General features: G+C 48.1%; 4 protein-coding genes across 7 annotated transcripts; 2 read left to right on the top strand and 2 right to left on the bottom strand.

Annotated features, from left to right (window-relative positions):
* Window positions 1-295: 295 nt before the first annotated feature.
* On the bottom strand, window positions 296-8567 carry asap2b (ArfGAP with SH3 domain, ankyrin repeat and PH domain 2b). Of its 2 annotated transcripts, XM_054761562.1 has the most exons (28): window positions 8187-8566; window positions 7804-7876; window positions 7386-7531; window positions 7236-7310; window positions 7115-7164; window positions 6915-7044; window positions 6758-6843; window positions 5496-5571; window positions 5340-5426; window positions 5158-5261; window positions 5004-5073; window positions 4775-4862; window positions 3805-3853; window positions 3575-3738; window positions 3325-3458; window positions 3126-3220; window positions 2863-3052; window positions 2700-2785; window positions 2523-2638; window positions 2364-2431; window positions 1798-1905; window positions 1533-1704; window positions 1359-1457; window positions 1109-1292; window positions 972-1021; window positions 828-880; window positions 607-726; window positions 296-534 (listed from the first exon to the last, which is right to left on the bottom strand). In XM_054761562.1, the coding sequence occupies exons 1-28, from the start codon at window positions 8310-8312 to the stop codon at window positions 460-462; spliced, it is 2874 nt and encodes a 957-aa protein (XP_054617537.1). In that variant the 5' UTR covers window positions 8313-8566; the 3' UTR covers window positions 296-459. The 2 variants fall into 2 exon arrangements, with proteins under 2 accessions (XP_054617537.1, XP_054617536.1); XM_054761561.1 differs by having other exon boundaries at window positions 7236-7531; window positions 8187-8567.
* Window positions 3168-12724, top strand: cpsf3 (cleavage and polyadenylation specific factor 3). Of its 2 annotated transcripts, none has more exons than XM_054761565.1 (19): window positions 3168-7065; window positions 7139-8360; window positions 9178-9241; window positions 9318-9415; window positions 9505-9633; window positions 9702-9879; window positions 9970-10059; window positions 10130-10280; window positions 10358-10533; window positions 10690-10848; window positions 10913-11059; window positions 11144-11296; window positions 11363-11471; window positions 11535-11633; window positions 11708-11802; window positions 11868-11955; window positions 12028-12094; window positions 12247-12343; window positions 12560-12724. In XM_054761565.1, exons 2-19 carry the CDS (start codon window positions 8302-8304, stop codon window positions 12647-12649), a joined length of 2049 nt encoding a protein of 682 aa, XP_054617540.1. In that variant the 5' UTR covers window positions 3168-7065; window positions 7139-8301; the 3' UTR covers window positions 12650-12724. The 2 variants fall into 2 exon arrangements, with proteins under 2 accessions (XP_054617540.1, XP_054617539.1); XM_054761564.1 differs by having other exon boundaries at window positions 3169-7065; window positions 7139-8973.
* Window positions 12144-17714, bottom strand: adam17b (ADAM metallopeptidase domain 17b). The gene is made up of 18 exons (XM_054761563.1): window positions 17457-17714; window positions 16970-17099; window positions 16763-16893; window positions 16601-16689; window positions 16356-16527; window positions 16129-16259; window positions 15967-16053; window positions 15786-15896; window positions 15558-15702; window positions 15399-15484; window positions 15184-15336; window positions 14906-15105; window positions 14728-14831; window positions 14538-14672; window positions 14336-14466; window positions 14100-14267; window positions 13169-13225; window positions 12144-13101 (listed from the first exon to the last, which is right to left on the bottom strand). Exons 1-18 carry the CDS (start codon window positions 17524-17526, stop codon window positions 12805-12807), a joined length of 2397 nt encoding a protein of 798 aa, XP_054617538.1. The 5' UTR covers window positions 17527-17714; the 3' UTR covers window positions 12144-12804.
* A 735-nt stretch (window positions 17715-18449) lies between these two features.
* Window positions 18450-27883, top strand: taf1b (TATA box binding protein (Tbp)-associated factor, RNA polymerase I, B). 2 transcript variants are annotated; one of them, XM_054762512.1, is made up of 13 exons: window positions 18450-18591; window positions 18876-18974; window positions 20331-20418; window positions 20504-20694; window positions 20770-20875; window positions 20945-21107; window positions 25377-25476; window positions 25552-25699; window positions 25802-25976; window positions 26060-26209; window positions 26278-26345; window positions 26424-26652; window positions 26728-27881. In XM_054762512.1, the coding sequence occupies exons 1-13, from the start codon at window positions 18574-18576 to the stop codon at window positions 26981-26983; spliced, it is 1791 nt and encodes a 596-aa protein (XP_054618487.1). In that variant the 5' UTR covers window positions 18450-18573; the 3' UTR covers window positions 26984-27881. The 2 variants fall into 2 exon arrangements, with proteins under 2 accessions (XP_054618487.1, XP_054618486.1); XM_054762511.1 differs by having other exon boundaries at window positions 20504-20875; window positions 26728-27883.
* The last annotated feature ends 73 nt before the right edge of the window (window positions 27884-27956 follow it).

Below are 27956 nucleotides of genomic sequence, written 5' to 3' on the forward strand. Positions count from 1 at the left end.
TTAAATCACCTGCTGAAGAAACCGGTTGGAGAGAAAACCTGCAGCGTCTCGGCCCTCCAGGGCACGAGTTTGACACATGTGCATTGGGCTGTTCCACGCCCTGAAGGTGTTGATCATTAAAATCACCTGCTTTAGTGACTGGCTGGAAAGAAAACCTGCAGTGCGCAGAGTTTGACACCCCTGCCTTAGCGTTTATGTATAAAATCTAAGTAAATGAAGTGTCTGTCAGTCTGTCGACTGACCACTGGGGGTCGCTACAGCCGTCATTTTTGTTCAATCACCATGAAGTCAAACATTTACAGGAGACATCACCAAAACTTTATTGTGTGACAGACGCTGGCATGCGAACGGCACTAACAGGTGAGACAAGTCACAACATCACAAAGCTGTTAATGGACACGTAAAGACGAGGACGAGTAAGACGAGTGGTCTCGAAGGACACGGACGACCACGACGTGGTCACTCTGTGATGAAGTGCACGAAGGTGACAGGAAACACTCCTCGTCTGGCAGGTTCTCCTTCCACGTGTCCAACCTGGACAACAGAAGCGTGTCCAATCAGAGACACTTCGCATCAGCCTTGGAGGGGGCGGGGCTAAGTACTCACCCACCACTCGCTGTCCTCCTCACCCTCCACTACGATCACCTCACCCTCCTCAAACGTCAACTCGTCTGGGTTGTCCGCCAAACACTTGTAGATGGCTCTCACCCTTTTGGGTCTGGACGTCTGCATGCACACGCGCACACACACACACACACACACACACAGACACACACACTGTTAAGGAACAAACACACAAACACAGTGTGAGGAGAGCGAGTACTCACACTGAAGGTGGTTCTGGGTTTGGGTGTCGGAGGGGGGGACTGGACCTGAGAAGCTGCATGATGACATAATGATGACGTGAGATCACATGACAGCAAGCACACATGTGACGTGTTCACTGTTTGTGTGTCCGTGTGTGTGTGTACCTCCTTTGTGTGCTGAAGCTCTTCTAAAAGGTGACCTCTTTGGAGCGGACCTGATGTCACACCAACATGTCACACACAACTTTGGACCACTTAAGACCAGTCCAGACTAGTATGGACCACTTCAGACCAGAACCTACCTGCTGGGTGATGTGGGTCCTGCGGGTGTGTCGTGCCTGTGGGTGGGAAGGGGCGGCGCAACAGCAGGCGGGGCCGTTGGCACAGAAAGGCCCGGCGGTACGGCTGCAGTGGGCGAGAGGGGCATGCTCCTGGCCCTCTGGTTGGCTGGAGGTGGAGGAGGAAGGGGAGGAGCCATGGGGAGAACTGCGAGAGGCAACGTGGGGTGTCACGTGACATCAGAGGAGCTGGAAGACAGGAAGTGACACTCACCGTACACGGAGGTGTTTCTCTCAGTGGCGTTCGGGTTGGGGGGGTCGGAAGAAGAGCGCTGTCGTCCGACGGTTTCCATGGCAACAGGTTTGCCGTGTCCTGAAAATCACTTCATAAAATTACACTTGAAGATGGCGGCAGTGCAAAATAAGGGGATGAGCTTAGCTCTCTGACTTCTGGCGGGACCTCTGGGGGGCAGAGCAGGGGTGGGTCCTGGAGGCAGGTGGAGGTCCAGCATGGTGCCGTAGGTCTCATTGCTAATCATCATGCTGGTGACCTGAGGCCTGTGTCGGTCCCGCACCGCCACCGCACCGGCGCCGCCCACAAAGCAGCTGAGGGGGCGTTCCTTGCGGGGGAAGGGGATAAGCAGGGTAAGGGGTGTGGTCACATGGTTAGGACCCTTACAGCGTGGGTACGTCAGCTGCTGAATACATCTTACCTTGTCTTCCAGCTCGTCCTCGCTCTCATCCAGGTCGTCGTTACGAAGACGCCACTCGTACTCCACGTGCACGTGCACATTGAACTTTCCTGTCTGAGCCTGGGTCAGCTGACATGCAAACACAAGGCTACCTTAGCTTAGCATAGCTCTTCATTGCCTGAGTTACTGACTAGCTTAGCATAGCTCTTCATTGCCTGAGTTACTGACTAGCTTAGCATAGCTCTTCATTGCCTGAGTCACTGACTAGCTGAGCTTTAGCTTATCATAGCTCTTCATTGCCTGAGTTACTGACTAGCTTAGCTTTAGCTTAGCATAGCTCTTCATTGCCTGAGTCACTGACTAGCTGAGCTTTAGCTTATCATAGCTCTTCATTGCCTGAGTTACTGACTAGCTTAGCTTTAGCTTAGCATAGCTCTTCATTGCCTGAGTTACTGACTAGCTTAGCTTTAGCTTAGCATAGCTCTTCATTGCCTGAGTTGCTGACTAGCTTAGCTTTAGCTTCTCATAGCTCTTCATCGCCTGAGTTACTAACTAGCTTAGCTTCAGCTTGTGAGGGAGACTCTCACCAGGTCTTCACACTGCGAGTGGCCAAGTCGTCTGGCGATGTCCAGCGGCGTTTCTCCGCCCTCGTTAGCTGCACACACACACAGACACACAATAATGGGGCAAACGTGCTAACGCTGACATTAGCCAATGAGTGTTAGCATGGTGACATGCACGCTCACTGATGCCCACTGCAGCTTTTCCTCTCAGGAGGAGTTTGAGACTTTCACTGTTGTCCGTCAGGCAGCAGTAATGCAGAGCCGTGCTTCCTTTGGATGTCTGCTTGTCCAAGCTTGCGCTATACACAAACATTGTTAGCATTGTTAGCGCCATCATTGACAGTCATCATGTGGTTGCACCTGTTCTGAGCCAGGAAGTCAACCATGTGAAGCGAGTTTCTGTCCACCATGCGAACTGCCAGATGGAGCACCGTCTCACCAGTCTCCTGAAATCACATTTAGAACCACAATGATCATCTCTGCTGACATTTGCGAAGAAGAGGCTGGAAAAGATTTATCCTACGTGCTCATGAGCCTGCGGGACCGCCTCCATCAGGTCAACGCCCTCAGCATACACCTGGATGAGGGACAGGATGTCTCGGTTGCGGACGGCCTGGTACAGAACCTTCATGCGGGCATCGGCATCGGCACAGAGTGGGCGCACAAATCGTTTGTCCACATACTTGGCGGTGATATAGTCCTTCCTGGTCTGCCTGGACATGTGGTGCATAAGCAGATCGTTCTAGTTCTCCGCAGAGTTCTTTGGAATGCTGCACGTTCACTCACATGTCGCTGCTTGGGTCAGGTTTGGACACGCCCTTTGCAGAAAGCTCCGCCTCCATGATGTCGTTGAAGCTGGCGTTTCCCACATTCTTGGCCAGCTGAAAGAGGAAAAACATTGAGTTGGTGGTCTCCACACCTTCATGCTCACGTTCCATAACTAGTCCATCTAATGCTGGACACGTGGACAGGGAAGGGGACTCACCAGCAATTCGGATGTTCCCAAGACGTCCAGGTCCAGACTCTGGATCCTCGAGTAGTGGACTCCCATTTCTCTGTGGATTCCTGAGCACTCGATGCAGATTAGCACCCCGAGGTTGGTGGAAAGCCATGTGGGATCTGCAGGAAGACAATCCACCTTTTTAAAGCCTGTTATCGTTCTCACTGTTAGCACTTAAGCTCCGGTTCTATAGCTACAGAAGTACTAGAGCTAGCGCTGCTAGCATGGTGGTCACCAGGAGCGCCGCAGTCGCAGCAGACGTTGTTTCCGCTGATCTTCTTCACTTCCTGCACGATGGCTTTGGTGAGCTCCTGTACGATGTTGTCCCCCTCGTCCTGGTCTCCTTTGAAGGCTTTGTTCAAAGCCTCTTCTTTGCTGTTCTGAAGAACCGACACCCAGCTGCAACACGCAGAACCTCACAGGTCGGTACGTCACAAGTCAAGAGTCAAACTTCAGGGTACTCACAGCTGACAATCTGCCTCCTCTTCTGCTTGGAAGTGATACGTCCTGTCATCTGTGGGAGACCACACACGCCTCGGACATTTGTTCTAGCCGTGATGTAGGCGATATTCTAACCACGTTAGGTCATTCATCGTGTTTTAGATTTGTTCTGGTCGTGTTCTAGCTGTGTTTTAGGGATTTGTCCAGCCATGTCTGTGTTCCAGGTATTTGTTGTAGTCGTGTCTAGCTGTCTCTGGGGATTTGTTGTAGTGTTCTAGCTAAGTCTAGTCATGTTCCAGGTTTGTTCTAGTCATGTTCTAGGGATTTGTTATAGTCGGGCTCTGGTGGTGTTCTAGGGATTTGTTGTTGTTGTGTTCTAGCTGTGGAAAGGCAATGTTATAAATGCATTCTAGATGTGCTCCACTCGTACTGTAGATTTTGTTCTAGTCATGTTCTAGCTGTGTTCAAGGGATTTGTTCTAGTTGTGTGTGTGTTCTAGCCATGTTCCAAGTTTGTTCTAGTATAGCCGAGTTCTAGGAATTTATTGTAGTCGTATTCCATCTGTGTTTCGGCAATGTTCTGACCGTGTTCCAGATGTGCTCTTCTTGTATTATAGATTTGTACTAGTCGTATTCTAGCCGTGTTCTAGGGATTTGTTCTAGCCGTGCCTGTGTTCGAGTCCTCTTCCAGGTTTGTTCTAGTCGTGTTCTAGCTGTGTGCTACGAATGTTTTTGTAGTCGTGTCTAGCTGTGTTCTAGCTGTTCTGTAGGGATTTGTTGTAGTTGTGTTCTAGCTGTGTTTTCAGCAATGTTCTAACTGTGTGCCAGATTTGTTCTAGTCCATCATAGTCATGTTCTAGACTTGTTCTAGTCATATTCCAGGTGTGTTGTCGTCATGTTCTAACCATGTTCTAGTATTCTAGTCATGTGAAAGGAAGTGCTCTAACTGTATTCTAGTCGTGTCTAGTCGTGTTCTAGTCGTGTTGGGCGCTTACGTGAAATCAAGTCAAAGTTCTTCTTGTCGTCGGGGTTTTTCTTCACCTGACAGGTGAGCAGGTTGAGTTTGGCAGGTGGACGGTTTGCCTGAAAGAGGAAACATTGGTGTTGGTGTGAATGAAAATAAAGCTCCATTTACTCGTGCGTTATAATGTTTCTGTGAGACGAGCCTCCTCCTGATTGGTAGTTTGAGTCAAACAAAAAAAGCAGCTAGTGGGCGTGGCCTACCGTGGCGTGGCAGATGGTCAGGAAACCATTTTTCACTGAGCACTTCCTCTTCTGCCACACTTTCCTCAACCTAGACGACACAGCACATTGCTATGAGCACGGTGATGGCGGCCATGTTGACTGCCGAATGGTGGGAACCGGCGTGTTGACTCACCCCTCACTCCTTTTGTACAGAACTCCGATACGCTCGGTTCCGTGGGCCTTGTTCCCCTGCAGCTGGTGCAGACTGTATCCAGCCTTCTGCTTGGCCGGGGTCTCCTGTCAAATCACACACAGCCGTTAGCGCCCCCGTGGACTTCTACTGGTCGGCTCGCCCGTCAAGTCAGAGGCAGCAACCTCTCTGGTCTCCGACTGCAGCGCCGCCTTGAGGACGTCTCTGAGCTGACTCAGTTGTTTCCTCTCGCCGTCCTGCGTCTGTTTGATCTGCACAGGAAGTCACGCACCTCAGACAAAGGTTAAAAGGTCAAATACATGTGACGCCGCCATCCTCACCGCCGTCAGCTCAGACGCCATTTTCTCTACGGAGGGCTTGAGACTCTCCACGGCCTTCAGGCCATCCTGGAAGAAACTGAGACCGCCATGTTCATGTGACAGTATGGTTGACAGGACAATTAATAGGATGATTGACACGATGGTGTAGGATCATTAAAAAGACGAGTGACTCGATGAATGACATGATTATTGGCAGGATTAGTGACACAATGATTAAAAGAATGACTGACAGGATAATTAACAGGATTATTGACAGGATGAGCAACAGGATAATTGAAAGTATGATTGACAGGAAGAGTGACAAAACGAGCGACAGAATGATTGACAGAATAATTAACAGGATGAGTGACAGGATGAGTGACAGAATGAGTGACAGAATGAGTGACAGGACAATTAACAGGACAGGTGACAGGATGAGTGACAGGATTATTGACAGAATGACTGACAACGATTGAGAGGACAATGGACAATGATTGACAGGAGATTGGCAGGATAATTAACAGGATGAGTGAAAGGATGAGCGACAGAAAGAGCAACAGGACGGGTGACAGGACAATTAACAGGGCAAGTGACAGGATGAGCGACAGGACGACTGATGGAATGATTGACAGAATTATTGACAAGATGAGTGACAGAATTATTGATAGGATGAGTGACAGAATGACTGACAGCACACTTAACAGGAGGAGTGACAGGATGATTGACAAGTTAATGAACATTGAGTGACAGGATGAGCGACAGGACAACTGACAGAATGATTGACAGAATGATTGACAGGATGATTGACAGAATGACTGACAAGTTCATGAACAGGATGAGTGACAGGACGACTGACGGAATGACTGACAGAATTATTGACAGGATGAGTGACAGAATGACTGAGAGCACAACTAACAAGAGGAGTGACAGGATGATTGACAAGTTCATGAACAAGATGAGTGACAGGATGATTGACAAGTTCATGAACAGGATGAGTGACAGGACGACTGACGGAATGACTGACAGAATTATTGACAGGATGAGTGACAGAATGACTGAGAGCACAACTAACAAGAGGAGTGACAGGATGATTGACAAGTTCATGAACAAGATGAGTGACAGGATGATTGACAAGTTCATGAACAGGATGAGTGACAGGACGACTGACGGAATGACTGACAGAATTATTGACAGGATGAGTGACAGAATGACTGAGAGCACAACGAACAGGAGGAGTGACAGGATGATTGACAAGTTCATGAACAGGATGATTGACGTCATACTTGCACTGGGCGTGGAAATACTTGATGAGGTTCTGCAGGAAGTCCACACCCTTCTTCACTTTGATGTCGTTGACCTTCAGCAGGTACTACAGGACAGCGTCGCACGTCACTTCCCGTTTGTCCCTGAGAGTGACCTCCGACCCCTAGGCGAGCTTACCTCACACATGTTCAGCTGGAACATGTGGCGTTCCTTCTCCATCTCCTCGGCAATCTCTCCGCCGCTGAATTCATTGCGAATCATGCCGTGCTGCTTGGCGTGCTCACGCTTCTCCTTCTCCAGCTTGGACCTGCACAGGTCAAAACTCAAGGTCAGTAGGGTCTATCAAAATAAAAGCACATGGTGAAGATGAAGCTTACAGTTTAGTCTCGTAATCCTTCCAGGCCTTATCGAAGGGCTTCTTCAGGTCCTGAGGAGACATGTCACATGACCTCAACCATCTGGTTAGCACTTCCTGTTAGCATGTATGAGAGGACACACCCCCTTGACGCCCCGCAGGTCCCCTTTGAGCAGACTGTCCAGTGGGAAGGAGATGATGTTGTTCATGTTCTGAATCTGACAACAGGTAGTCACACTGCATCGACACGTCGCCATGACAACAGCAAATGGGGGGGCTTTGTGGATCCTCACCAGGTTTTTGAAGAGTGCCACCAGCTCTTTGGTGAAAACGGCAAACTTGAGAAAGGCGGAGCCCACCTCTGCGTCGTCATTGCACACACAGTTGTCCCCCAACTTCTCCATGGCATGCACGTACTGCTCCTCGTGCTCCACATGCGCTGCCCATGCACGCACATGCACACACACACACACACACACACACACACACACAGTTATTCACGTTTGTTGTGATGAAGGAAGCTGCACCCTCAGCATGCTGGGACACGAGTGGGAATGATGGGAATGTTTTACAGGCCAGATACTGCTTGCCCGCCATGCTGGAACCACCTCTAACAAGTGTGTGCGTGTGCGTGTGCGAGTGCAGTGCGCCTTGATGATGTTGTCAAGGCAACACGTTTGTCAAGAATGCAGGGTAAGGTGAGCGTCTCACTCAGACCAGACGTGTGCACGGCCTTCACCGCCTTCTTCAGTTTGGACAGGACTGAGCGCTCCACATCCAGAACCTGAAGAGATACAGTCATGTGACTACTTTATTAGAAATCATCAAGTTGCTTCACACTGCCATATACCTATTTCTTTACACACACACACGCGCGCACGCGAAGATGAGTGGACAGAAAGGAACAGAATTGCGTTCTCCCAGCATGCAACAGGAGGGGGAAGTTGTACTTCCTGTTGCGATGTAACACGGTTAGCGTCACATGACTTCCCGTGAAGCTGTACATGACTTATTTTTTTCAAACTGTCAGGCACATACATCCATGACCCCTGACCTCTGCATTCAATCGGCACAGGTGTGTCCTGTCCTCTTACCTCCTCCAGGGCGGACACGGTGTTCCTACAGTGGGACATCCGCGTGGAGAAGTTGGACGTGGTGGGGGCCTTGTAGTCTTCATTGCACTCGCCGACGAACTCGGTAACGCTGATCATGTCCGGCATAGCTGAGTGGAGAGTTCGAACCCGGAAAAGAGACGAGTGCAGCCTCAGGTGGGGCGTGCACACCTGGAGTGTCCCCGCACGCGCGCGCGCACACACACACACACGGTAAACTTAACTACGTGTTTCCCGTGACTTTTTCAATTCGTCTTCAGGTGTATTTCCGTTGAGGTGAGGCGCGTCAGGTTCCTCCGTGCGCGCCCTTCGGCGCCAGCAGACGTCTCACTTGCTTAACTTCCCACAGACCTAACTCTGTAGGCCACGCCCACAACACTTCACGTAACTTTGACGTCTAAGGAGGACTAGAAAATATCTTCACTTTATTCGCTCATCTTTGTGTTAATATAAAATACAAAGCAAAAACTACACAGTGTTTTGTGTACGATACAAATCATTGGACAAGCGCATGTAAGAAGCCATTTCGTCCAGAAGGTGGCGGTAAGACGACGCTATGAACGCGAAGTCCCGCCCGGGACAAACGAAGAAGAACAACAGCGGAAATAATGCTGAGCTAAACTTATGGCGGAGTCTCACCTCTTGTCTTAAATTCTGGTTATTTTTTAAATCAATTTTTTGCACTTACTCAGTTAAAGATGACAACGAAACGCAAACCAGAGACAATAGTCCCCGCGGAGGAAAGCGATCAGCTGCTCATTCGTCCTCTGTGAGTCCAAAAAAAAACTACTTCTTTGTCCTCTTTCTTCATTTCACTAGACTAGGCACCTTATTTGGTATGTGTTTTCTTTCTTAAAGTGTCATTTACGTTTTGAGTTCCATGTCTGTCATATGTTCATTCATATCTTGTTTACCTGAAAATTTTTTTACTCTGTTCATCGACGTGTGTGCTCGTGCACGTGTCTCTCTCCAGTGGGGCAGGTCAAGAGGTGGGAAGGTCCTGCATCATCCTGGAGTTTAAAGGAAGAAAGATCATGGTACTCACTATGTCTGTCCTTGTTTGCAGCCATCATGGTTGATCATGTAACATCATCTATGGGTGTTGTGTTGCAGCTGGACTGTGGGATCCACCCGGGCCTTGAGGGCATGGATGCGCTGCCTTACATCGACCTGATCGACCCAGCCGAGGTGGACCTGCTGCTCATCAGCCAGTCAGTAGCACTTATCGACTGTTACTGATCGCTGTTGGTTGTTTTTGGTGATGGATAAGCTACTTGATGACCTCATCTTTTAACTTCAGCTTCCACCTGGACCACTGTGGAGCTCTGCCCTGGTTCCTGCAGAAGACCAGCTTCAAGGGGCGCACTTTCATGACGCACGCAACCAAGGCCATCTACCGCTGGCTGCTGTCAGACTACGTCAAAGTCAGGTGGGCAGAGCTGCCGTGGGGCGGGAGTAGAGTGAAGAGCCAAGGTGACGGTGACCTTGTGCCCGCAGCAACATCTCGGCAGACGACATGTTGTACACAGAGACGGACCTGGAGGAGAGCATGGACAAGATCGAGACCATCAACTTCCACGAGGTCAAGGAAGTGGCTGGCATTAAGTTCTGGTGTTACCATGCTGGGCACGTGCTCGGCGCCGCCATGTTCATGATCGAGATTGCCGGCGTCAAGGTAACAGGTCATGCCGTTTCATTTTCCGTTTGGCCCGCAAGCATTCCCAAACGTGTGTGTGTGTGTGTGTGTGTGTTTGTTTGTTAATAGTTGCTGTACACAGGAGACTTCTCACGTCAGGAGGACAGACACTTGATGGCGGCGGAGATTCCCAGCGTGAAACCCGACATCCTCATCACGGTCAGCTGACTCTTCTCATGCTTACCTATTTGATGGTCACCGTCGTGACGTCACATGGGCTGTGTCTCAGGAGTCCACCTACGGTACACACATCCACGAGAAGAGGGAGGAGCGCGAGGCACGTTTCTGCAACACCGTCCACGACATCGTGAACAGGGAAGGCCGTTGTCTGATTCCCGTCTTCGCGCTGGGACGAGCTCAGGAGCTTCTGCTCATCCTAGGTGTGTGTGTGTGTGTGTGTGTCTCTGTCTCTCGCTACTACTTCCTCTTGACTCCTTGTCTTTTCTCACTCCTCCAGACGAGTACTGGCAGAACCACCCAGAGCTCCATGACATTCCCATCTACTACGCCTCGTCCTTGGCCAGGAAGTGCATGGCCGTCTACCAGACGTACATCAACGCCATGAACGACAAGATCCGCAAAGCCATCAATGTCAACAATCCATTTGTTTTCAAGCACATCAGCAACCTGAAGGTCAGTGCTTGCCGTGCGCACACACACGGGAAGAAAATAGGAAGTGAGACCTGTCAAAATAAAAGACCATCTGGTGTTTCTCAGACAAAGCAGGATATTGCCACGACTTTTGATGACAGATAGAATAGTGTGGATAAATCCTGTTGTGCGTGACAGAGCATGGACCATTTTGATGACATCGGTCCTAGCGTGGTGATGGCATCTCCTGGAATGATGCAAAGCGGTTTGTCCAGAGAGTTGTTTGAGAGCTGGTGCACAGATAAGAGGAACGGCGTCATCATCGCTGGTTACTGCGTGGAGGGAACGCTGGCCAAGGTGTGTGTTCTCGGCCACAGTGAAGAGCATGTCGTCATCATTCTCACTTCCTTTTCTCTTGCAGCACATCATGACGGAGCCTGAGGAGATCAACACCATGTCGGGGCAGAAGCTTCCTCTCAAGATGTCCGTGGACTACATCTCCTTCTCGGCGCACACGGACTACCAACAGACCAGCGAGTTCATTCGAGCGCTCAAGCCGCCACATGTGGTAAATGCCGGTCGCCGTCTTGACGATAAGCGCATGACCGTGTGTTAGCCGCATGTGCACATGCTAACTGGAGGTCTCTTCCAGATCCTAGTCCATGGCGAGCAGAACGAGATGGCGCGCCTGAAAGCGGCACTGATTCGGGAGTATGAAGACAATGACGAAGTCCACATTGAGGTCCACAACCCGAGGAACACGGAGGCCGTCACGCTGAACTTCAGAGGAGAAAAACTGGCCAAGGTTGGTTGTTGATAACGACGATGTCTCAGTGAGTGGGCGATGATGTCCCGCCATGCGTTGCTGCAGGTGATGGGCTCTCTGGCGGACAAGAAGTGTGCTCAGGGTCAGCGTGTGTCTGGCATCCTGGTCAAGAGAAACTTCAACTACCACATCCTCACGCCCTCTGATCTCTCAGGTGTGTACGTGTGAGTGTGAGACAAGAGTAATCGATACATTGTCAACATGCTTTGTTGTTCAGAGTACACAGACTTGAACGTTGGTACCGTCACACAAACACAAGCCATCCCCTACACTGGACCCATCTCACTGCTGGTCACACAACTCAGATGCCTCGCTGGTGAGACACCAGTGTGTATGTGTGTGGGTATGTGTGCGTCTGCGTGTTGGTGCATCATGATGTGATGTGTTCAGGTGATGTGGAACAACTGGAGACAGCAGAGAAGATGACCTTCAGGATCTTCAAGAACATCACTCTGGTCCATGAAGGCGGCATGGTTCTGCTGGAGGTGCGACCCGAATGCGGAAGCATGTCATTGCAGCTGCCAATCAAACCGTTGTGTTGTTTCCTCAGTGGCTCGCCAACCCGCTGAATGACATGTACGCCGACGTGGTGACCACGGTGGTGCTGGAGGTCCAGTCCAACCCCAACGCTCAGAAAAGTCAGTGAAGGTAGCACGCCGCCCCTTGACATCTTCCTGACTTTTGACACCAAACCTTTGCTTGCTTTTCAGTTCTGGACGCTCGGCCAGAAACCTTTGACCAGGAAGTCTTCATTGAGAGGCTGGAACTCATGCTGCAGTGAGTCTCATCCTGGTCCTAATTGTAGTCCGTCAGATTATTGAAACAGAGCATCTAGACAGGATGTTGTCAACCGTTTATTATAATTAGATGAACCAATGACTGTGTGTGTGTGTGTGTGTGTGTGTGTGTGTGTGTGTGTGTGTGTGTAGCGACATGTTCGGAGACGATTGTGTCCACTTCAAAGATGACAAACATGTAATGATCAGTGTGGACGGCGTGTCAGCAATCGTGGACCCGGAGAGCAGAGTAAGTGTCAATCATTGGCATTGTCAGCACTTTTAGCATTAGCTGGTAACTAGCAGGATTACTATTGCAACAACATTTCGTCAGTAGCGTAAAACTAACCTGTCTCACAACAATCTAAACAGCACGTTCCCTATTATGGGTGAACAATCCAACGCCTGCTGAATTCTGCTTCACAATGAGGCTAAGCTACGTTGACCTGACTTCTGTGATCTGCAGGTCGTGACGTGCGGAGAGGATGAGTCTCTGAGGGAGATGTTGGAAGTTGCCGTGCATCGGCTCTATGACGCCCTTTGCCCCCCCCTCTGAGAGACCACGCACACCCTGTGATATCATGTCTTTTTTTCATGTTTTTTTGTTGATTAAAGGAAACATTTGCTCTGATGGCTATCCAAACATTTTTGTGTATTACCATGGCAACAGAGCTAACAACGCAAAGCGCTTGAGCGTCTGTGATTGGCTGGTCAGCACTGCGTCTCTTTGGCGTCCACGTGACGTTGACGCTGCACTCTTAGCTTTCTGACGGGCACGCTTTGCTCCGTCAGGTCCTCGAAGGAACGTGGTGCCGATCCCTGTGGCCGCCCGAATGCCTCCTGCAGCGCCTCCTCGTCAAAGCTGGGGTCCTCCTTGATGGTGGCCATGCGGGGGCTCTCTGGGGGGGCTGGGCTGGACGCCTGAAAGCGTGGGCCAGCTGAGGCCGGGTTGGAAGGTTTGAAGATTCGCACGGAGGCCGATTCCAGGCTGCTCAGGAGTTCTGCATTCTGGAGAAAAGGTCCTGTTAAAGGAAGTGGGAGGAGCCACAGTACAGTAGTGGCCGTGTCTACGTACGCTGGGGAAGAAGAGAGACTTGTTGGTCTGCTCATACTGCTGGTCCAGTTTCTTGTCCTGAAGGAAAACAAAACATTATCAGTGAAGACCCTCTAAAGCAGGGATTCTCAACTGGTGGGTTGGGACCCAAAAGTGGGAAGTGGGTTGTGGAGCTCTTTTCAATCGGTCACGTGTCTGTGCCTAGGCGAAAAAAAAAAAATCAGGGGTAAGGAACCTATCCGAAGCCAAATATGGCTCTTTTGATTAATGTGTCTGGCTCTCAGACTCTTAATACGATTGGAAAAAAAATTCTGCTGACATTTTAAAGTAAAACAGAGAAATCACAGAATTAAAAATAAAGTTCAAAATAGAAAACATTGTCATGCATTCTAATCCATCCATCCATTTTCTACCGCAATGCAGGTGGCCAGAACCAATGCCAGCTGTTCTTCCTATATTTTCCGAGTTCGTCACCAAAACTATTATCAGATAATGAGGTAGTCTACTCAGGTCATTGAAAGGTCAAGAAGTAAACTTCCCTCCTTTGGTCAAATAGTCAGCTCGCTAATTCTGCAGAGCAAACCCTTTTGACAAATACGATGACGAAAAGAAAGAGATGAGGACTACCGTGCAAAAAAACGTGCACCACTAGAAGTTGCATGAATGGTAAATGTTTTCTTATTATAGTAATATTATTGGTTAGCTTTAGTATTACAACATTATGTTAAAAAAATATGGCTGTCACGGTAATACCGTTTAAAATATGCTTCTTTCTTGGCTCCTTTAGCCAAAAAACCCGACCCCTGCTTTAAGTATAGGATATTTGAGAAGTTTGAGTTGAAAAAAATTCTGCAATTTGGATCGCCGCTTGTCACTGAGGGGTGATGGTGTGTCCCGCAGCCAAACACTGTCCTAAAGTGTGATGTGAGGTTAAGAGGGAGGGGGGACGCACCACGCAGTGTACGAGGATGCTGAAGGGGATCCACAACAGGAGGGAGAACGCCACCACGGAGCCCACGATGTTGTCAGCCAGGAACTTGGCGAAAGTGTTGATGTCCAGCTTGTCGATGAAGTCCCAAAGACGCTCCACCACGTCCTGCACCTGCTTCATGCACTTCCCCTGCAGACAGCACACATCACGGCATCGGCCACGCAAGCGCCACTGTCGCGCGCACGCACGCTTCTTACCGCTCCGTCGCAGAAGCCCACCGTGCACGGTTTGCCTTTACGCAGGAACAGGAAGTGACCAGCCGAGTCCCGGTAGGGGGTGCACACACCACTGCTTCCACGACAGCACACCTTACAGGAAGCGTTGGTCTCTAAGACGAAACGACGGCGCTCACATGGAGGCAGGCAGTTGACACTGGCGAATGGGGGGGCGTGGTCTTACCGTTGCAGGCGCATGGCTGCAGGTTGAGGACGGCAAGACAGAAGGGGACACACTCACCGTCCTGACACTCGCCGTTGTCCAAGCAGGACGTTTTGTTTGGAGCGTTCTGCGGCGGAGGACAGTCTTTGCTGAACCCTGTGGACACAGAAGATGTCACTTTGGACCTCCAGCGCCTCACCAGTGCACCCACCTGTGCAGTAGGAGCGACCCTTGCAGGTGGCGTCGATGGGCTCCTGACACACTTCACCCGCCGCTTCCAGCTGGCACTTCCTACAGCAAGCGCTGTTCCTGTCGCTGCAACCCACACGGTAATGTTAGCATGCAAAGCTAGCACACCACCTTCACACTTGCCTCCTTCGACCTCTCACCTGCAAAGTGCGCCAGGCCTTAGGCGGCACTCGTCAGTGCAACAGGGGTCAGACTTGATGTGCAGCAGGCCCGGGTCACACTCCTCGCCAAGTTCCACCCGAGAGTTTCCGCACACGTTTACTGTCCTCTCCTTGAAGCAGGATGCCGCCTTGGACCTCAGACGCTTCACAATGGAGCGCTTGGAACAGTTGGAGAAGACCTACACACGCATGCACGCACACGGTGAATGTGCTGGACTGCGGGCAGAAAGCATGTAGCTAAAAGCAGGAAGTAGCACCTTGTTGTTGGCATGGTCGCCGCTCACAGCAATGGGGTACATGACATATTTGCCGCCCCGGTCCTCTCGGGGGGCACAGTAGGGAATATTATCCGGGTCGTGCTCTGCCCCAAAGTTGTGTCCCAGCTCGTGCGTGGTCACCAGGTCGGCTTCCTGTGGCAAGACGATGGTCAGCAAGGGCGTGCTTAGTGTGTGGAGGGAAGATGAGAGGTCACCTTGGTGAGGATGGTCTTGCCGTAGTTTTTGGTGCTGGTCAGTCCCGTGTTGAGGTAGATGAGGCGCTCGTTGGACGACGGACACCCTGCAGAGCACACACACCTTGACGCTGCGGCAGGGGGTGAGAGCTCAGAAAGGAGGCGGGTGTGACAGCGCACCTTTGGAGCACAGACCGCCGGGGATGTCGGGTTTGGCGGGTGCCACGTAAGCGAGGCCCAGCGTGCCCTCGTCAAAGTCCTGGTAGGTGAACAGGTGGGCCAGGCACACGTTGGCCGCCTTCTCTGCCACGTCCACACTAAACTGCTGCATGAGCACACACACACACACACACACACACACTCAGTGAACCATTGCCATGGCTGATGTCGCACACATCAGAGCTTTACCTCCAGAAGACGCTTGACATCCCACACGTCTCGGCCTGCCACCGGACTTCCCGCCATGTTGAAATGGATCGATCCCGGCGCCACGGCGGTCGGCATCTTCTCGATGATGATCTGAAGCAAACGAGCACGTCAAGCATGGGTGAAAGGTTGAAGGTCGCTGTGCGCACGTCTTATAAAAGACCTGCTGGATTTGGACGCCGTAGCCGGAGAACTCGTCGTCCCACGAAGTGTTCCTGTAGATGTCGTCCACGCGGTCAATGAGCTCGATCTGAAAAATGTGTGCGCGTCACGGCTGTGTAGGAGGGCGAAGCTAAAAGGTGCGATGGCGGAGGTGAAAGGTTACCAGGTAGTTGAGGGTGGTGCTCTCCTCCTGGCGACCCATGTGTTTGAAGAAGCGATGGTCGGCCACCAGCAGCAGAGGACACGTGTTCTTCCGGTGCTCGTGCAAGCCACGCCTCGCCCTCGATGTGCACTCTGAACAACAGGATGCGACGTTACAGCAGTTGGCCTGACTGGAAGTGCTATGATCTTTTGGTCATTTTCTTGTCTAATTGACTTTTAAATAACAACCTTCCTCCTCATAATCCTCCACGGCGCCCACGCCTTCAGGAAGCAAGTGGCGGGGGTCAGAGTTCACGTAGCCACAGACGGATGGCCGCTGCACTCGGCTGAGATTTCGGATGTGGTCAGAACGGTAGACCAGTAGGCGTCCATCAGAGGGCACCGTGAACCTCCACAGAGGCTGCAAGGAGGAGAAAATGAAGAAGAAGTTGCCAGAAAGTTTTTTCGTCTTCGGGCGTCAAAGTCAGCCTCACCTCCACGTTAAACTCCGCCTCCTGTGTCACTATGTGGGCGGAGAAGTCATGCTCATCAACACGTGCCTGAACACGAGAGTTCTCTTCCCCTGTGAGGACAGGAGACAAGGAAGCATAAGAAGAAGACGGGCGATACCCTCTGGCTGAGGAGGGAGGCGTCACCGATGACGTGTCCCGTGAAGAAGTGGTGTCTGTTGACGTGGTAACCGTGCTCGCCGTCAGCGTCCACCACCACCGTGCGAAAGTCTTTAGTGAAGATGTGCTCGTTGGTCCTCAGGTACAGACGGAAGTGTCTGCGCACGCACACGCCATGTAACACAATCAGAATAATATTAATATTATTATAAATAAGAGTTATTGATAGGTCACCTTTCCAGTGCGTGGAAACTGATCTCTTTCTCCACATGACTTGTGAGAAGGTCGCGGCGGCGGACCGAGTGAGTGTGAACGCTGGACGGTGTCAGCACGTCAAAGTTGTCCAACACGGACCTGAGGGATGCTGAGGGACAGGAAGTTTAAGTCACGCAAACAGGAAGTACTTGACTTTTAAAAAGCAAAAATCAACTTCTTTACATCATTTGGGTTGACTATTGTTTCATTCACATTCTTCATTCTTTCAGTTGTTAATATTAATATATTCTTAAAATGTTCTTAATGTTAGCATAGGAACACGTGACTTTCTGCCCATAATGCCACAAAGAAATTAATCACATGATTGCATTTCCACAAAAATAGCTTCATTATCTGTTGTTATATACAATAATATATAATTATGTTATAAACACTTACCGTCTTATGTGTAAATATAAGTTATGAATACTTATATGTGAGTATAAGTTATGTTATCAACACTTACAGAGTTGTGGGTCTTCTGATTTCGGCGAGGCGTCACTTTGCGTGAAAAGCAGAAGAATAAAAAGCAACATGTTGATTGTTGTTGCTTGCACAAAAGTCACTTTCGTTTTTGGAAAAGACGACTGAGACTACATTTCAAGTATTTTGCTTCCGATGCAGTTGGACTCTTTTGTGAAGCACAAAGTCATTTTAAAAAACCAGGAAGACGCACAACTGACAAGTCAAGCTTTACGTGGGACAGAAGGCGCCACAGTGGAAGTGAGTATGCCCAGATTCACGACAAAAGCATATACCAGCAGGGCTTTTCAGCGTCATTGGAATAAAAGCGCCCAATAGTAACATTTTATTGCACACTTTTTTGTCTGGTATCCAGCCACTTATTAGATAGCTCGTTTTCTTTGTGATTCCAAATTATGACTCAGCCTTTAGCTTTTATTTTGAAAATCCATATCGTATTTGTGTTGTTGTTTTGACGGTGTGTGACTCAAACGCTTGTTGCAAAGTTGTTGTTTTTTTTTTAGCAAACCTATTATACATTTTTATTTTATTAATGAGGGCCAAGGAAGACGTTTGAAGGTCGTGTAAAGCCTCGAGTGGATAAAGCGATGGTGAAATAAACAATCGTCGTCCATCTTGTGTCAGCGACATCTGGATGATCTATTTTTAGCATCTAAATCCGCTTTTAAGATACAAACTACCAGTCAACTGTTGACATCTGTTGACATCTCTAACTACTGCTCTAACTAGTACTCCTGAAACCTGTTCTTATATTTATATCCATTCAGGTTTACACTCAATTATAAACACAAAACAATTCGATATCAACATTCATATTTTTAAATGTTCCTTTTCACGCCAAAATTTGCAAATGTAGCTATGTATGAGAATAATCTCATTAATGTAGTACACGTTTTACATAAAAGTCAATATTTTCAAAAAGAGTCGATCGGAGGGAACTTGAAGGCTGCAGTTTGTATGTCTACCTTTGGGTGGCAGCACTTCCTGTATAGTGGACGAAACCAAAGAAGACGAAGAAGACCTGTAATGTTTTTCCACGTGAGGAGCAAAGACCGTTGAGTGTCATATTTGTCTCCAGAAAGACATTTTTATTCTGGCCAATGGACGACGAGTTTACGGTATTTTATATCTGCTTCCTCGTTCTGGTTATGCTCTGATGTTCTCATGTAGCTAGCTAACGAGCTATACTGTGTAGTCGATTGATTATTTGATGCAAGCACAATATGTCCCACGAGTGTTACCTCCAAATGTGTCTATAAATGCTAATTTAAAGCGAAATATCACTTCATTTTCTTTTTGTCAAATACGTTCAGGCTGGATTATTCTGTATAATTTTACAGTTCAGTGTTAGTATCATATTCACACAGTCAAATTGTGTGTGTGTCTGTGTGTCTTTTCCTAGCAAGGTTACCGTGAGGCGTGTGCTCAGTGCGCATGTGTGGATTGGGGCGTATCTGAAGAAGGTCGCTTCTTCTGCAGGTCGTGCCACAATGTCATTGAGGTAAACAGCCACCACCTGTCGCCGTGGTAACAGAGGCATGCTTCTGAGCATCTCAACATTCTGATGACAGAAGCTCCGCCCACTGAACAGTTACCAAAGATCATGATGATGTCATGTTGTCATTATTATGTCATATCGTATCGTGATCATATGATCTGATGACAGTCATGACATGGTGCTGTGTGAGCCCACTGATCTGTACTAAGTCTGTAGACCACATTTCGCACGCGCCCGTGTAAGCCGCTGAGGCCACAGAGAGGCCATTTTACCACTCACATCTCGTACGTAGCAGACTACATTCGCACAGCGTACATAGTGCACAAAGCAGATGAAGAGGTTCGCAGAACATATATATTTTAAATTAAGAAGCGGGGAGATTCTCCCATTCCTTCAAGTAACGCAACCTTCGTCCCTTAAAAACGATTTGATACGTTATTCTCCATCTTTGGCTATATTAAATGTACTTTTTCCCCTTCCAATTCTCATTGCCTTTGGGACAAAATTCTACTCTGCACCCTGGCTCAGCACTCCCCTATAGCAATGCATAGTTTTACTCCTCTAGAAAGAGATTTTAATTTTAACTGCATATAGCATCCCTTTTTTCCACTGAAATCCATGGTCATGATTTTTTTTTTTTACTTTCATACAATTCACTATGCTCTCATCTGTGCAAAATATGAATCATAAAAGAGAGTGACTTTGGACAAGTTTTAAAATCATTTAACATTTTGCTGATTTTTTTGTTTGTGTTATGAAATAAAAATAACCTCTTTTCTGATATAGAAATATATTTTAACAAAAACCACAGGAATAATATGTAATAATATATAAACATTGTCTCCATATGGGGGTTCATTTGAAATTCGGGTAAACAAAATTTTTTTAAATTTTTTTATATTTGCAAGCAACCGCAAATTATTTAGTAGTCTAGTCACGGTTGTTTGTTTACATATCCCCCACGGCCCCCTATGTACAGTAAAGCCGGTATGACTCAGGTATGGTATGATATCGACCGAATTTAAAAAATGATCATACCCGAGGCCTTATGACTAAGCTCAAGCACACCTGTTGTGTGAGGTTAGTCTGAAGACTAACCTTGCATTTAGTGTGAGTGGGTAACAAACTAACAACAGACTTAACAACTCACAAGTTCTCACATAAGTCATTGTCCGAGAAGTGTTTCTTCTGAGTGGTAATATGGCGGCCGCGTGGCTTCACAAGTCATTGACCAATAGTGTATCCAGACTTATTAGTACAGATCAGTAGTGTGAGCCACACTGAAAGAAATTGGATGCAATGTGTTTGTTGGCCATTGGAGGGCAGTGTCGCTCTGTTCATTAAATGTTCTATGCACAGAGAACCCGCGAGGTGGACTCGCAGGTGTACGCGCAGGGAACGTCCCAAGTCTCCACCATCAGCCGGCGGAGCCGCACAAAGAAGCGAGGTCAGTTCATTGTGGTCATGTGAAGCTTGGAGCACCGCAGCGATGCTCACTCACGGGTGTCCATGTTTGGCGTGTGTGTGTCCAGAGCAAGGTCGTCAGTGGATGGTGTGTGAAGCCTTCCAGTTCATTCTGAGGAAGCAAGCAAGCGCACTGCTAGAGTTGGGCGTGGACCCGCCCTTCAAGGACGACGTGTTGTGGCAGCTGTGGCGACGCTTCTTGCAGACAAGCCGGCTGGCATACACACACGCTCCCGTCAGGAGCAGCATGTTCAAAGTGGTGAGGCGGCCTACGAGCCACATGATCAGCAGGTGCATGTGGCCCATGGTTGACGTGTCAGCTTGTCATCTTCAGCGAGCCGAGGAGTCGGATATAGAAAGCGGGGCAGAGTCGTCCTTCCTGTCTGCCAGTGAGACAGGCGGCGAGACGGACCCACCTAGCACAGCTGAATCGCAAGCAGGTCTGCACACGGGCCCAATCCGCCAGAACTTTAAAGCCTTGAACCCTAAAGTCTGACCACTGATTGCAGATAGCTGCAGCGATAGGTCCACATGCTCTCTGGACGGTGCCGCCTATCTGACGTCTCGCCTCAGGCCACGACGCGATCGCATGAGCATGACCAAGACTCTAGCTCTGATCCACTTGGCGCTGGTCTGGAGCCGCCAGGCGCTGACACTGGGTGACTTGCTCAGGTAAAGACCACTTCAGCCCTGGAAGGTTTTACAACAGGGGTCTCAAACTCAGTTTACCTGGTGGCCGCTGGAGGTGAGGCTGGGCTGCATGAAGTGTCCTTTTCTCTTCTTTATCCCCTCGTTCTCTGGTCTGTTTGCTCGAAATTTGCAGTATCTTATACTTTTTGGAGTATCTTACAAATCTGTTTAGCATGTAAGGGCATCTTAATCAACATTACTATTTGCCCCTTTGGCTGGACATGACAAGGGGGGGAAAAAGAATAGAAAAATTAACATTTCTCTTACTAGACACAGTTTTCTCTGTGAGCGTGGTGATGAACGGGGTGGTTGCGCATGTGTCGTGCCGCCTGTGTGTCGTATTTTTGTTAGACACTTCTTCTGCCGATTTTCATGAAAAACGTTTTTTGTAGTCGGGTGTTCTGAGTTCGCTTTGGATCGAGCTTCTCAGAATTATACAATCAAGAAATGGGAGTTCCTCAGGGTAGCATACTTTCTGTTACTTTGTTTTTGTTAAAGATCAACAACATTGTGGATGTTGTCACTCCTCGGTTCGACAGATCATTGTTTGTGGACGACTTTTGTATTTTTTGTCCTTCGGAGAATATGCTGACCATAGAAACAACTTTACAGAAGTGCCTAAATAGAATCAAAAAGTGGGCTGATGAAAATGGTTTTCGCTTCTCAAGAACAAAGACGGTATGCATTCACTTCTGCAATAAAAGGTCTTTACACCCTGACCCGGAAATTAAAATAAATGGTTCTGTCATCCCGGTTACCCAACAAACAAAATATCTTGGCCTGGTATTTGATAACAAGCTAACCTTTAAGGCTCATATTGATCATGTGAGGCAAAAATGCCATAAAGCCTTAAACCTTTTAAAGGTAGTATCTAAAATGGATTGGGGTGCGAATCGCACCGTCCTGCTACGTCTCTATAGGTCTTTATAGTCAGACCAAAACTTTATTATGGCTGTGCAGTTTATAGCTCTGCTCGAAAGTCCTATCTTAGAAGTTAAAACCAATACAAAACCAAGGACTTAGAATTTGCCTTGGAGCGTTTCGTACTTCTCCTATGGAAAGCTTGTATGTGGAGGCAAATGAGCCTCCTCTGCATTTAAGATATGAAAAACTATCTCTTAACTATGCAATCAAATTAAAAATAACCCATTAAATCCAACGTATGAACATACCTTCAGACCACAATACGTGGGTTTTTATAACCTTAAACCATCTTCCATCAAACAATTTGGCTTTCGTGTTCGAGAAGCTCTAATGCAAGTTCTTTGTACCACTGATATTTCTCTATTCTTAGTACCCAATATTCCTCCTTGGGTGATCAGTGAACCTTTAATTGACTTGACATTAACAACATTCAAAAAGGGCGTTACAAGTGATCTGGTCTACCTGGATAGATTTGGAGAAATAAGACACAAATACAGGAACTACCATGCTATCTATACAGATGGATCAAAAGATCACAATAAAGTAGGATCAGCCTGTATTAGTGGCACAATAAAAGAACAGGTCAGATTGCCAGACAGTGATTCCATATACACTGCCGAGTTGTTGGTTTTGAAAATGGCCTTGGGTATTATACAAAACACTGATGGAAAACATTTTATTTTCACAGACTCTCTGTCTAGTCTAGTGGCTTTACAATGTAGAGATCTTAAACATCCCTATATTGTGCAGTTTCTAGAATCATTATACAAAGTCGGTGTATTGTCTAAACTGGGAGTTTTCGTTTGGATACCGAGCCATATAGGTATCAAAGGGAATGAAAAAGCCGATATGTTAGCAAAACAGGCCCTTAATATGGCTGTAACAGAAATGAAGATACCTTATCCAGACCTAAAACCAAAGATGAATGAATACATAAAAATAAAGTGGCAAGCGTCATGGGATTTAAATCCCGGTAATAAACTCTACCAACATCAGCCTACTTGTATAATCGAATCCCATACTACAACACCTTTAGCTAAGCGACGGGAAGACATTGTGCTGACTCGTATTCGAATTGGTCATTCACGCTTATCACGCTCCTATTTACTTGCATTAGAAAATCCTCCTCGTTGTATATCATGTAATTGTACTCTCTCATATCCTTCTTGAATGCATTGAGTTTGCTCACATCCGTGTCAATTTTTATAATGTTCCTGATCTGAAAACCTTGTTCAGCGAAGTTTCGCGATCATGCATCATAGAGTTTCTGAAAGAATTAAATCTTTTTATTAGGTTTTAGATAATGGAAACAGGCCCTTTGGCAGGCCATTTTATTCATTATCTAGTCTTACAGAGGAGACTTTAAGCCGTCGGTCCCGTGTAAAGAAGAGCCACACCATTTGCACGTTAAAAAAACGTGCTTCTCTGTTCGAAAAGAGTAGGGAATTTTTCCCGAAAAAGTAGATCACATTTTTTATCTTACAAGCCTTACTTCCTAATTAAATTGATAGATTACACTTCTGAGAAACAAGCCTTGTCATTAATAACTTTACATATTAAGCTCCAGACACTTACATGACACTTTGTGTTGATAGTGTCGTTAAACTTTAATCAATCAATCAATCAATAGACACTTCTTCCATACTGTAAAGTCATGCTATAAAAGCCCTTTCTGCTTCTTCTGTGGTTTATGCCCAATTTTCCGCTGCTGTCGTGAAGAGCTCCTCCAAGATGACATGTAAAAAATGCTCACTCGACTCACTGAGAAGGATTGGTGATAGAAGTTGATGGTGACTGTATTTTAATAATAATAATAATAATAATAATAATAATAATAATAATAAAACAATACATTGTGAAAGGTGACAAAAGGCAGCCCTGGCGGAGTCCAACCTTGACTGGAAAAGGGTCCGACTTATTGCCGCCAATGCGAACCAAACTCTGACCCCGGTCATACCTTGGGGAAATGTTCAGGGCATGCCCGAGCGGTAGAAGGCCTAGGGGAAGACCCAGGACCCGTTGGAGAGGCTACTGTATGTCTCTCAACTGGCCTGGGAACGCCTCCGGATCCACCGGGAGGAGCTGGACTAAGTGGCCGGGGAGAGGGAAGTTTGGGCTTCCATGCTTACGTTGCTGCCCCCGTAACCCGACCTCTGGTAATTAGTAGAAGATGGATTGATGGATGGTGAAAGGTACCGATAATCCATAGTAGGGTTTAATATTTCGATAGTTCGATATACAGATATTTTGTCACAACCATAATCTGGAGTGATGCCAGCTCCCAGCATGCATTGTGATACTTGGTTTGTAAAACCTGTGTGTTTAGAGTTAATTATTCTCCATAGTAGTAGTTACCCTGTATGTGTTTATTCACCTGTTACATGTTATGCTGTCATGTTTTTTGTTCGCACTGCGTTTGTATGAAGTGTTTTGTTTAGTGACCCCCCCTGTTAATTTGTCTATGCTGTGTGGATACTTGGTGACAAATCTTGTGACATTCCAAACCCTCTTGGCGACATTTTCTCAAAAGCAACTAGCGACAAATCTAGCTACTTTTTCTGCTGTAGTTGGAGAGTTTTCTGGTATTTGGGGTCTTAAAAGTGAAAGCACGTATTGATCTGCAGTTTCTGTTCTCACTGAGCTGCAGCGGGTGCAGCTCGGACGTCTTTTACACACCAAAGAAGTCACAAGTTGTCAGCGCCAATGCCGTAAATGTTTCTTAATCTTTATTAAATTACTACTCATTACACTCAAGCCTCATTGGGACTCACTTATCTGTCAGTGTGTCAGAACGTGTGATGGGAGAACAATGTGTGATAAGTTAAACAGGTAGTGCTAACTGCAAGATAATAAGTGGAGGCAAGTCCTGATGTAATTATTACGCCGTCTAGATTTTGAGATGTGCTGGCCGAGATAAAATATTACAATTATTTTTGTGAAGTGATGGCCAATTTGAAATTAACACACTAAGAATCAAGTTTATTTGTAGTTCTAAACAGAATTAAGGTGCTACGACTCACTTTTTAGTCTCTCTTACGAGGTTATGCATCTCTTACAACATCATATGCAAACAATACGCAAATTAGCCAATGACATCATCTCCTAGGATAGCCAATAGCTACTTTTCTTGTTTATTGTTAGTTCAGTAGAGGATTATACTGTACTTCCTTTTTAATTAATTATTTATTTATTTATTTTACTTCCTTTTTATGAGCAACATTGGCGCAGCTCAAACCTCGCAGGCTGCATTGTCACTGCTGTTCCATGTCAAGTCGCAGGTTTGAGACCGCTATTAGAATATTGAGAATGTGTGGACAATGTCTCCAGGCTGGTGAGCGAAGGACACGTGCCGTATGTCAACGTCTACGAGGAACTTCCTAAGGAGATGCAGCTGGACGGCCCGGATGCACTCATCTTTAGAGTCCAAGTCTGTGGCTGCACGTTATTTTTTTTTGTCCTGCATCAGTCGTTTGTGTCCTGATGGCGCCTCGTCTCCTCGCAGAGCGTCCCCTCACACCGCAGCCTGCACAGGGAGGCTGAGGCCCTTGCACGCTTCCTGCAACTTCCCGCTTTTCCTCCAATCGGCCGACGGGACCTGCTGCATCCTGTGCTGCTCAGCCTGCGCTACCTGAGTGACGCCAACCTGCCCGGTACGTCTGCACTAAGGCTGACTTACTGTTACCGCTGATGTTTTGTCATCACGTAACTATGGCAACGGCATCTCACAGCTTCACATAAATACCTCCCCCCAGATGAGCTCCACCCTTGGGTGTGTGTGCTGATGGAGCGTGTCGGCATGGCGGAGGCAGCGCTGCACACGGTGGATCCCTCACGCCGCTATACACTGCCTCAGTATGACGTCCAGGCCGCCGCCCTCATCATCGTCACCATGAAGCTCGTCTTCGGCCTGGACGACCGCACAGAGTGGTGATTCCATTTCCTGCTCCCTCTGCTGATGTCCCTTCCTGTTGCCGTCTTTTTACACACACTGACGTTGCTGCGACCTTCAGGGATTTTGCAAATGATGCTGGCACCAAAGAACATAACCTCCTGGCTGATGGAGTCGTGTCACATGACCACTTTAACCTGAGGAGGTGGTACCGGCTGCTGCACGCCGCTCTGCTGCGGGCTGAGCACACACGACACCAGGACGTCGCCAGGTGAGCTGCCTCGTCATGTGACCACCAACACCGTTAGCAACATCTTGTTGTTTGTGTGCATCCAACAGGAAGCAGTGGAAGGCCACGCCCCTTTACCCCAACAGGAAGCATAAATGTGTGGTCATGAAAAAGAAAAGTAAGATGCAGAACGTTTAGCAAGGCAACAACCAACCTCAGAAAATTCATGTGTGTGCGTGTGCGTGTCTGTGTGCAGGAGTTGCCGAGCAGCTCCAGCTATGTTTCCAGAGATTGTCATCTCAGCCTGCCCAGGCCCCCCCTGCGGCTCCGTCCACTTTCAGGTTTTGTTGGGGGGACGAGGACGGCGCCGATGGTCCCAGTCTGCATCACAACACTCTGAAGGCTGTCGTGACCCTGAAACAGGAAGTGCTGACTCCTGTTAACTTCACATACTGGCACGTGCCGCTCAGACCCTGTGACCCCCGGTAAGACCTCCACCCCGTCCTCCTGAGACTGACATGAGGAGTCAGGTGGTCCTGATGAGGTGGTCTGTTCCACAGGAAGTGTGGCAGCCATTATTCGGTGGTCGAGGCGACGCTCCCGCGCTCCTTCGTGTGGCTGCTGAAGCTCTTCAGCTTCCTGCTGCAGGTCAGCCCCGCTCACCTCTACCAGGAAGTGCTGAGCATGGAGAGACGTCTCCTCAGAAACAGGACGGCCCCGGGACAATGCTCAGGGAAGAGGACATCCGGGGTGATGGGAACTCCCCCCAGGACTAGGAGGTCACGCCTCAGAAGAAACAAACTTGTGACGACATAAACGCAGTACGAGGTCATTTGAGGTAATGCAGCGCTGTAGCACCGCCATGGCAACAGAACAACAGTGTTGCCTAGCAACAGTGGCAGCATGCAACTGTTTCCTGAAAAGACCTCTGTAGGCCAAATGAGGCCACTGCAGCCTGAACAAAGACTCACCTCTTCACATTTTACATTGCATTACATTCACTCTTTCTACCTCACATACACATACCATTAAGACCAAAACTGATGCTTAAGCTGATCGTATCCATGGCAGCAGACTGTTCACTGTTTAGTTCTGTGTGTGTTTGTGTGTGTGAGTGTGTGTGTGTGACAGTCAGTTGATGATGATCTCTTTCTGTGAGAACTGCTATGCTAGCTAATCTTTCGGTAAGCCACCACCATCATCATTGCTAAACTAAAAGTCTAGTATCCATTATGACTGCTAATTGGTCATACAGTATGTATCCAAATACTTTTTTTTTTTAATGACCTCGGTGAACTGGAACTGGGACCTCCCCCGTCCTCCGTCATGCTGGCTTTGTCCCGCTTTTGTGTGAGAGTGAGTGCACGTGTTGACTTCTCTGCAGCCTGCACGTGCACGGGTAAGCTGAGGCCACCCCCCACCCCCCACCCCCGTCAATCACACAGGCAGACGGAGCGTCATGGCCGCTGCCACAGAAAGCAGCGAGGAATTAACTAGTTTCTTTGTCTGCCTGCCCCCCCCCCAACAGGAAGATGTGTCACCTGGTCTATGATGGACATTACAAATTGCAGCAACAACAAAGGAGCCAACCACTCTGCCCCTGCCCCCCTTCTTGATAGGAGGCTTGTTTACTGCCTCTACACACACACACACACAAGTGGGTGGGGTCACATCTGCGCTTTGTTCTGTTTAAACTTTTAATAAATACCTTTATTTACAGTGTCTTCAATACAAGTAATTTCTAGTAATAATACTAACCTGTATTCCATTACAGCTGTAGCGGCAGTAG

The sequence above is a fragment of the Dunckerocampus dactyliophorus genome, chromosome 19 (assembly GCF_027744805.1).
Source record: "Dunckerocampus dactyliophorus isolate RoL2022-P2 chromosome 19, RoL_Ddac_1.1, whole genome shotgun sequence".
NCBI lineage: Eukaryota > Metazoa > Chordata > Actinopteri > Syngnathiformes > Syngnathidae > Dunckerocampus > Dunckerocampus dactyliophorus.

What these genes read in the sequence shown, in the direction of transcription:
- asap2b (XM_054761561.1), bottom strand. Translation starts at nt 8,312, where the DNA reads ATGCCGGACATGATCAGCGTTACCGAGTTCGTCGGCGAGTGCAATGAA. An exon ending in CCTGACCCAAGCAGCGACAT is followed by an intron (nt 3,053 to 3,125) that starts GTGAGTGAACGT and finishes CCACATGTCCAG; the next exon opens with GCAGACCAGGAAGGACTATA. An exon ending in AGGACGAGCTGGAAGACAAG is followed by an intron (nt 1,705 to 1,797) that starts GTAAGATGTATT and finishes TTCCCCCGCAAG; the next exon opens with GAACGCCCCCTCAGCTGCTT.
- cpsf3 (XM_054761564.1), top strand. Translation starts at nt 8,903, where the DNA reads ATGACAACGAAACGCAAACCAGAGACAATAGTCCCCGCGGAGGAAAGC. An exon ending in TCAGACTACGTCAAAGTCAG is followed by an intron (nt 9,634 to 9,701) that starts GTGGGCAGAGCT and finishes TTGTGCCCGCAG; the next exon opens with CAACATCTCGGCAGACGACA. An exon ending in CGCTCAAGCCGCCACATGTG is followed by an intron (nt 11,060 to 11,143) that starts GTAAATGCCGGT and finishes GGTCTCTTCCAG; the next exon opens with ATCCTAGTCCATGGCGAGCA.
- adam17b (XM_054761563.1), bottom strand. Translation starts at nt 17,526, where the DNA reads ATGTTGCTTTTTATTCTTCTGCTTTTCACGCAAAGTGACGCCTCGCCG. An exon ending in GGAGGATTATGAGGAGGAAG is followed by an intron (nt 16,260 to 16,355) that starts GTTGTTATTTAA and finishes CCTGTTGTTCAG; the next exon opens with AGTGCACATCGAGGGCGAGG. An exon ending in AGTCTCTCTTCTTCCCCAGC is followed by an intron (nt 13,102 to 13,168) that starts GTACGTAGACAC and finishes CCTTTTCTCCAG; the next exon opens with AATGCAGAACTCCTGAGCAG.
- taf1b (XM_054762511.1), top strand. An exon ending in CGACACCAGGACGTCGCCAG is followed by an intron (nt 26,210 to 26,277) that starts GTGAGCTGCCTC and finishes TGCATCCAACAG; the next exon opens with GAAGCAGTGGAAGGCCACGC. An exon ending in TGTGGTCATGAAAAAGAAAA is followed by an intron (nt 26,346 to 26,423) that starts GTAAGATGCAGA and finishes GTCTGTGTGCAG; the next exon opens with GAGTTGCCGAGCAGCTCCAG.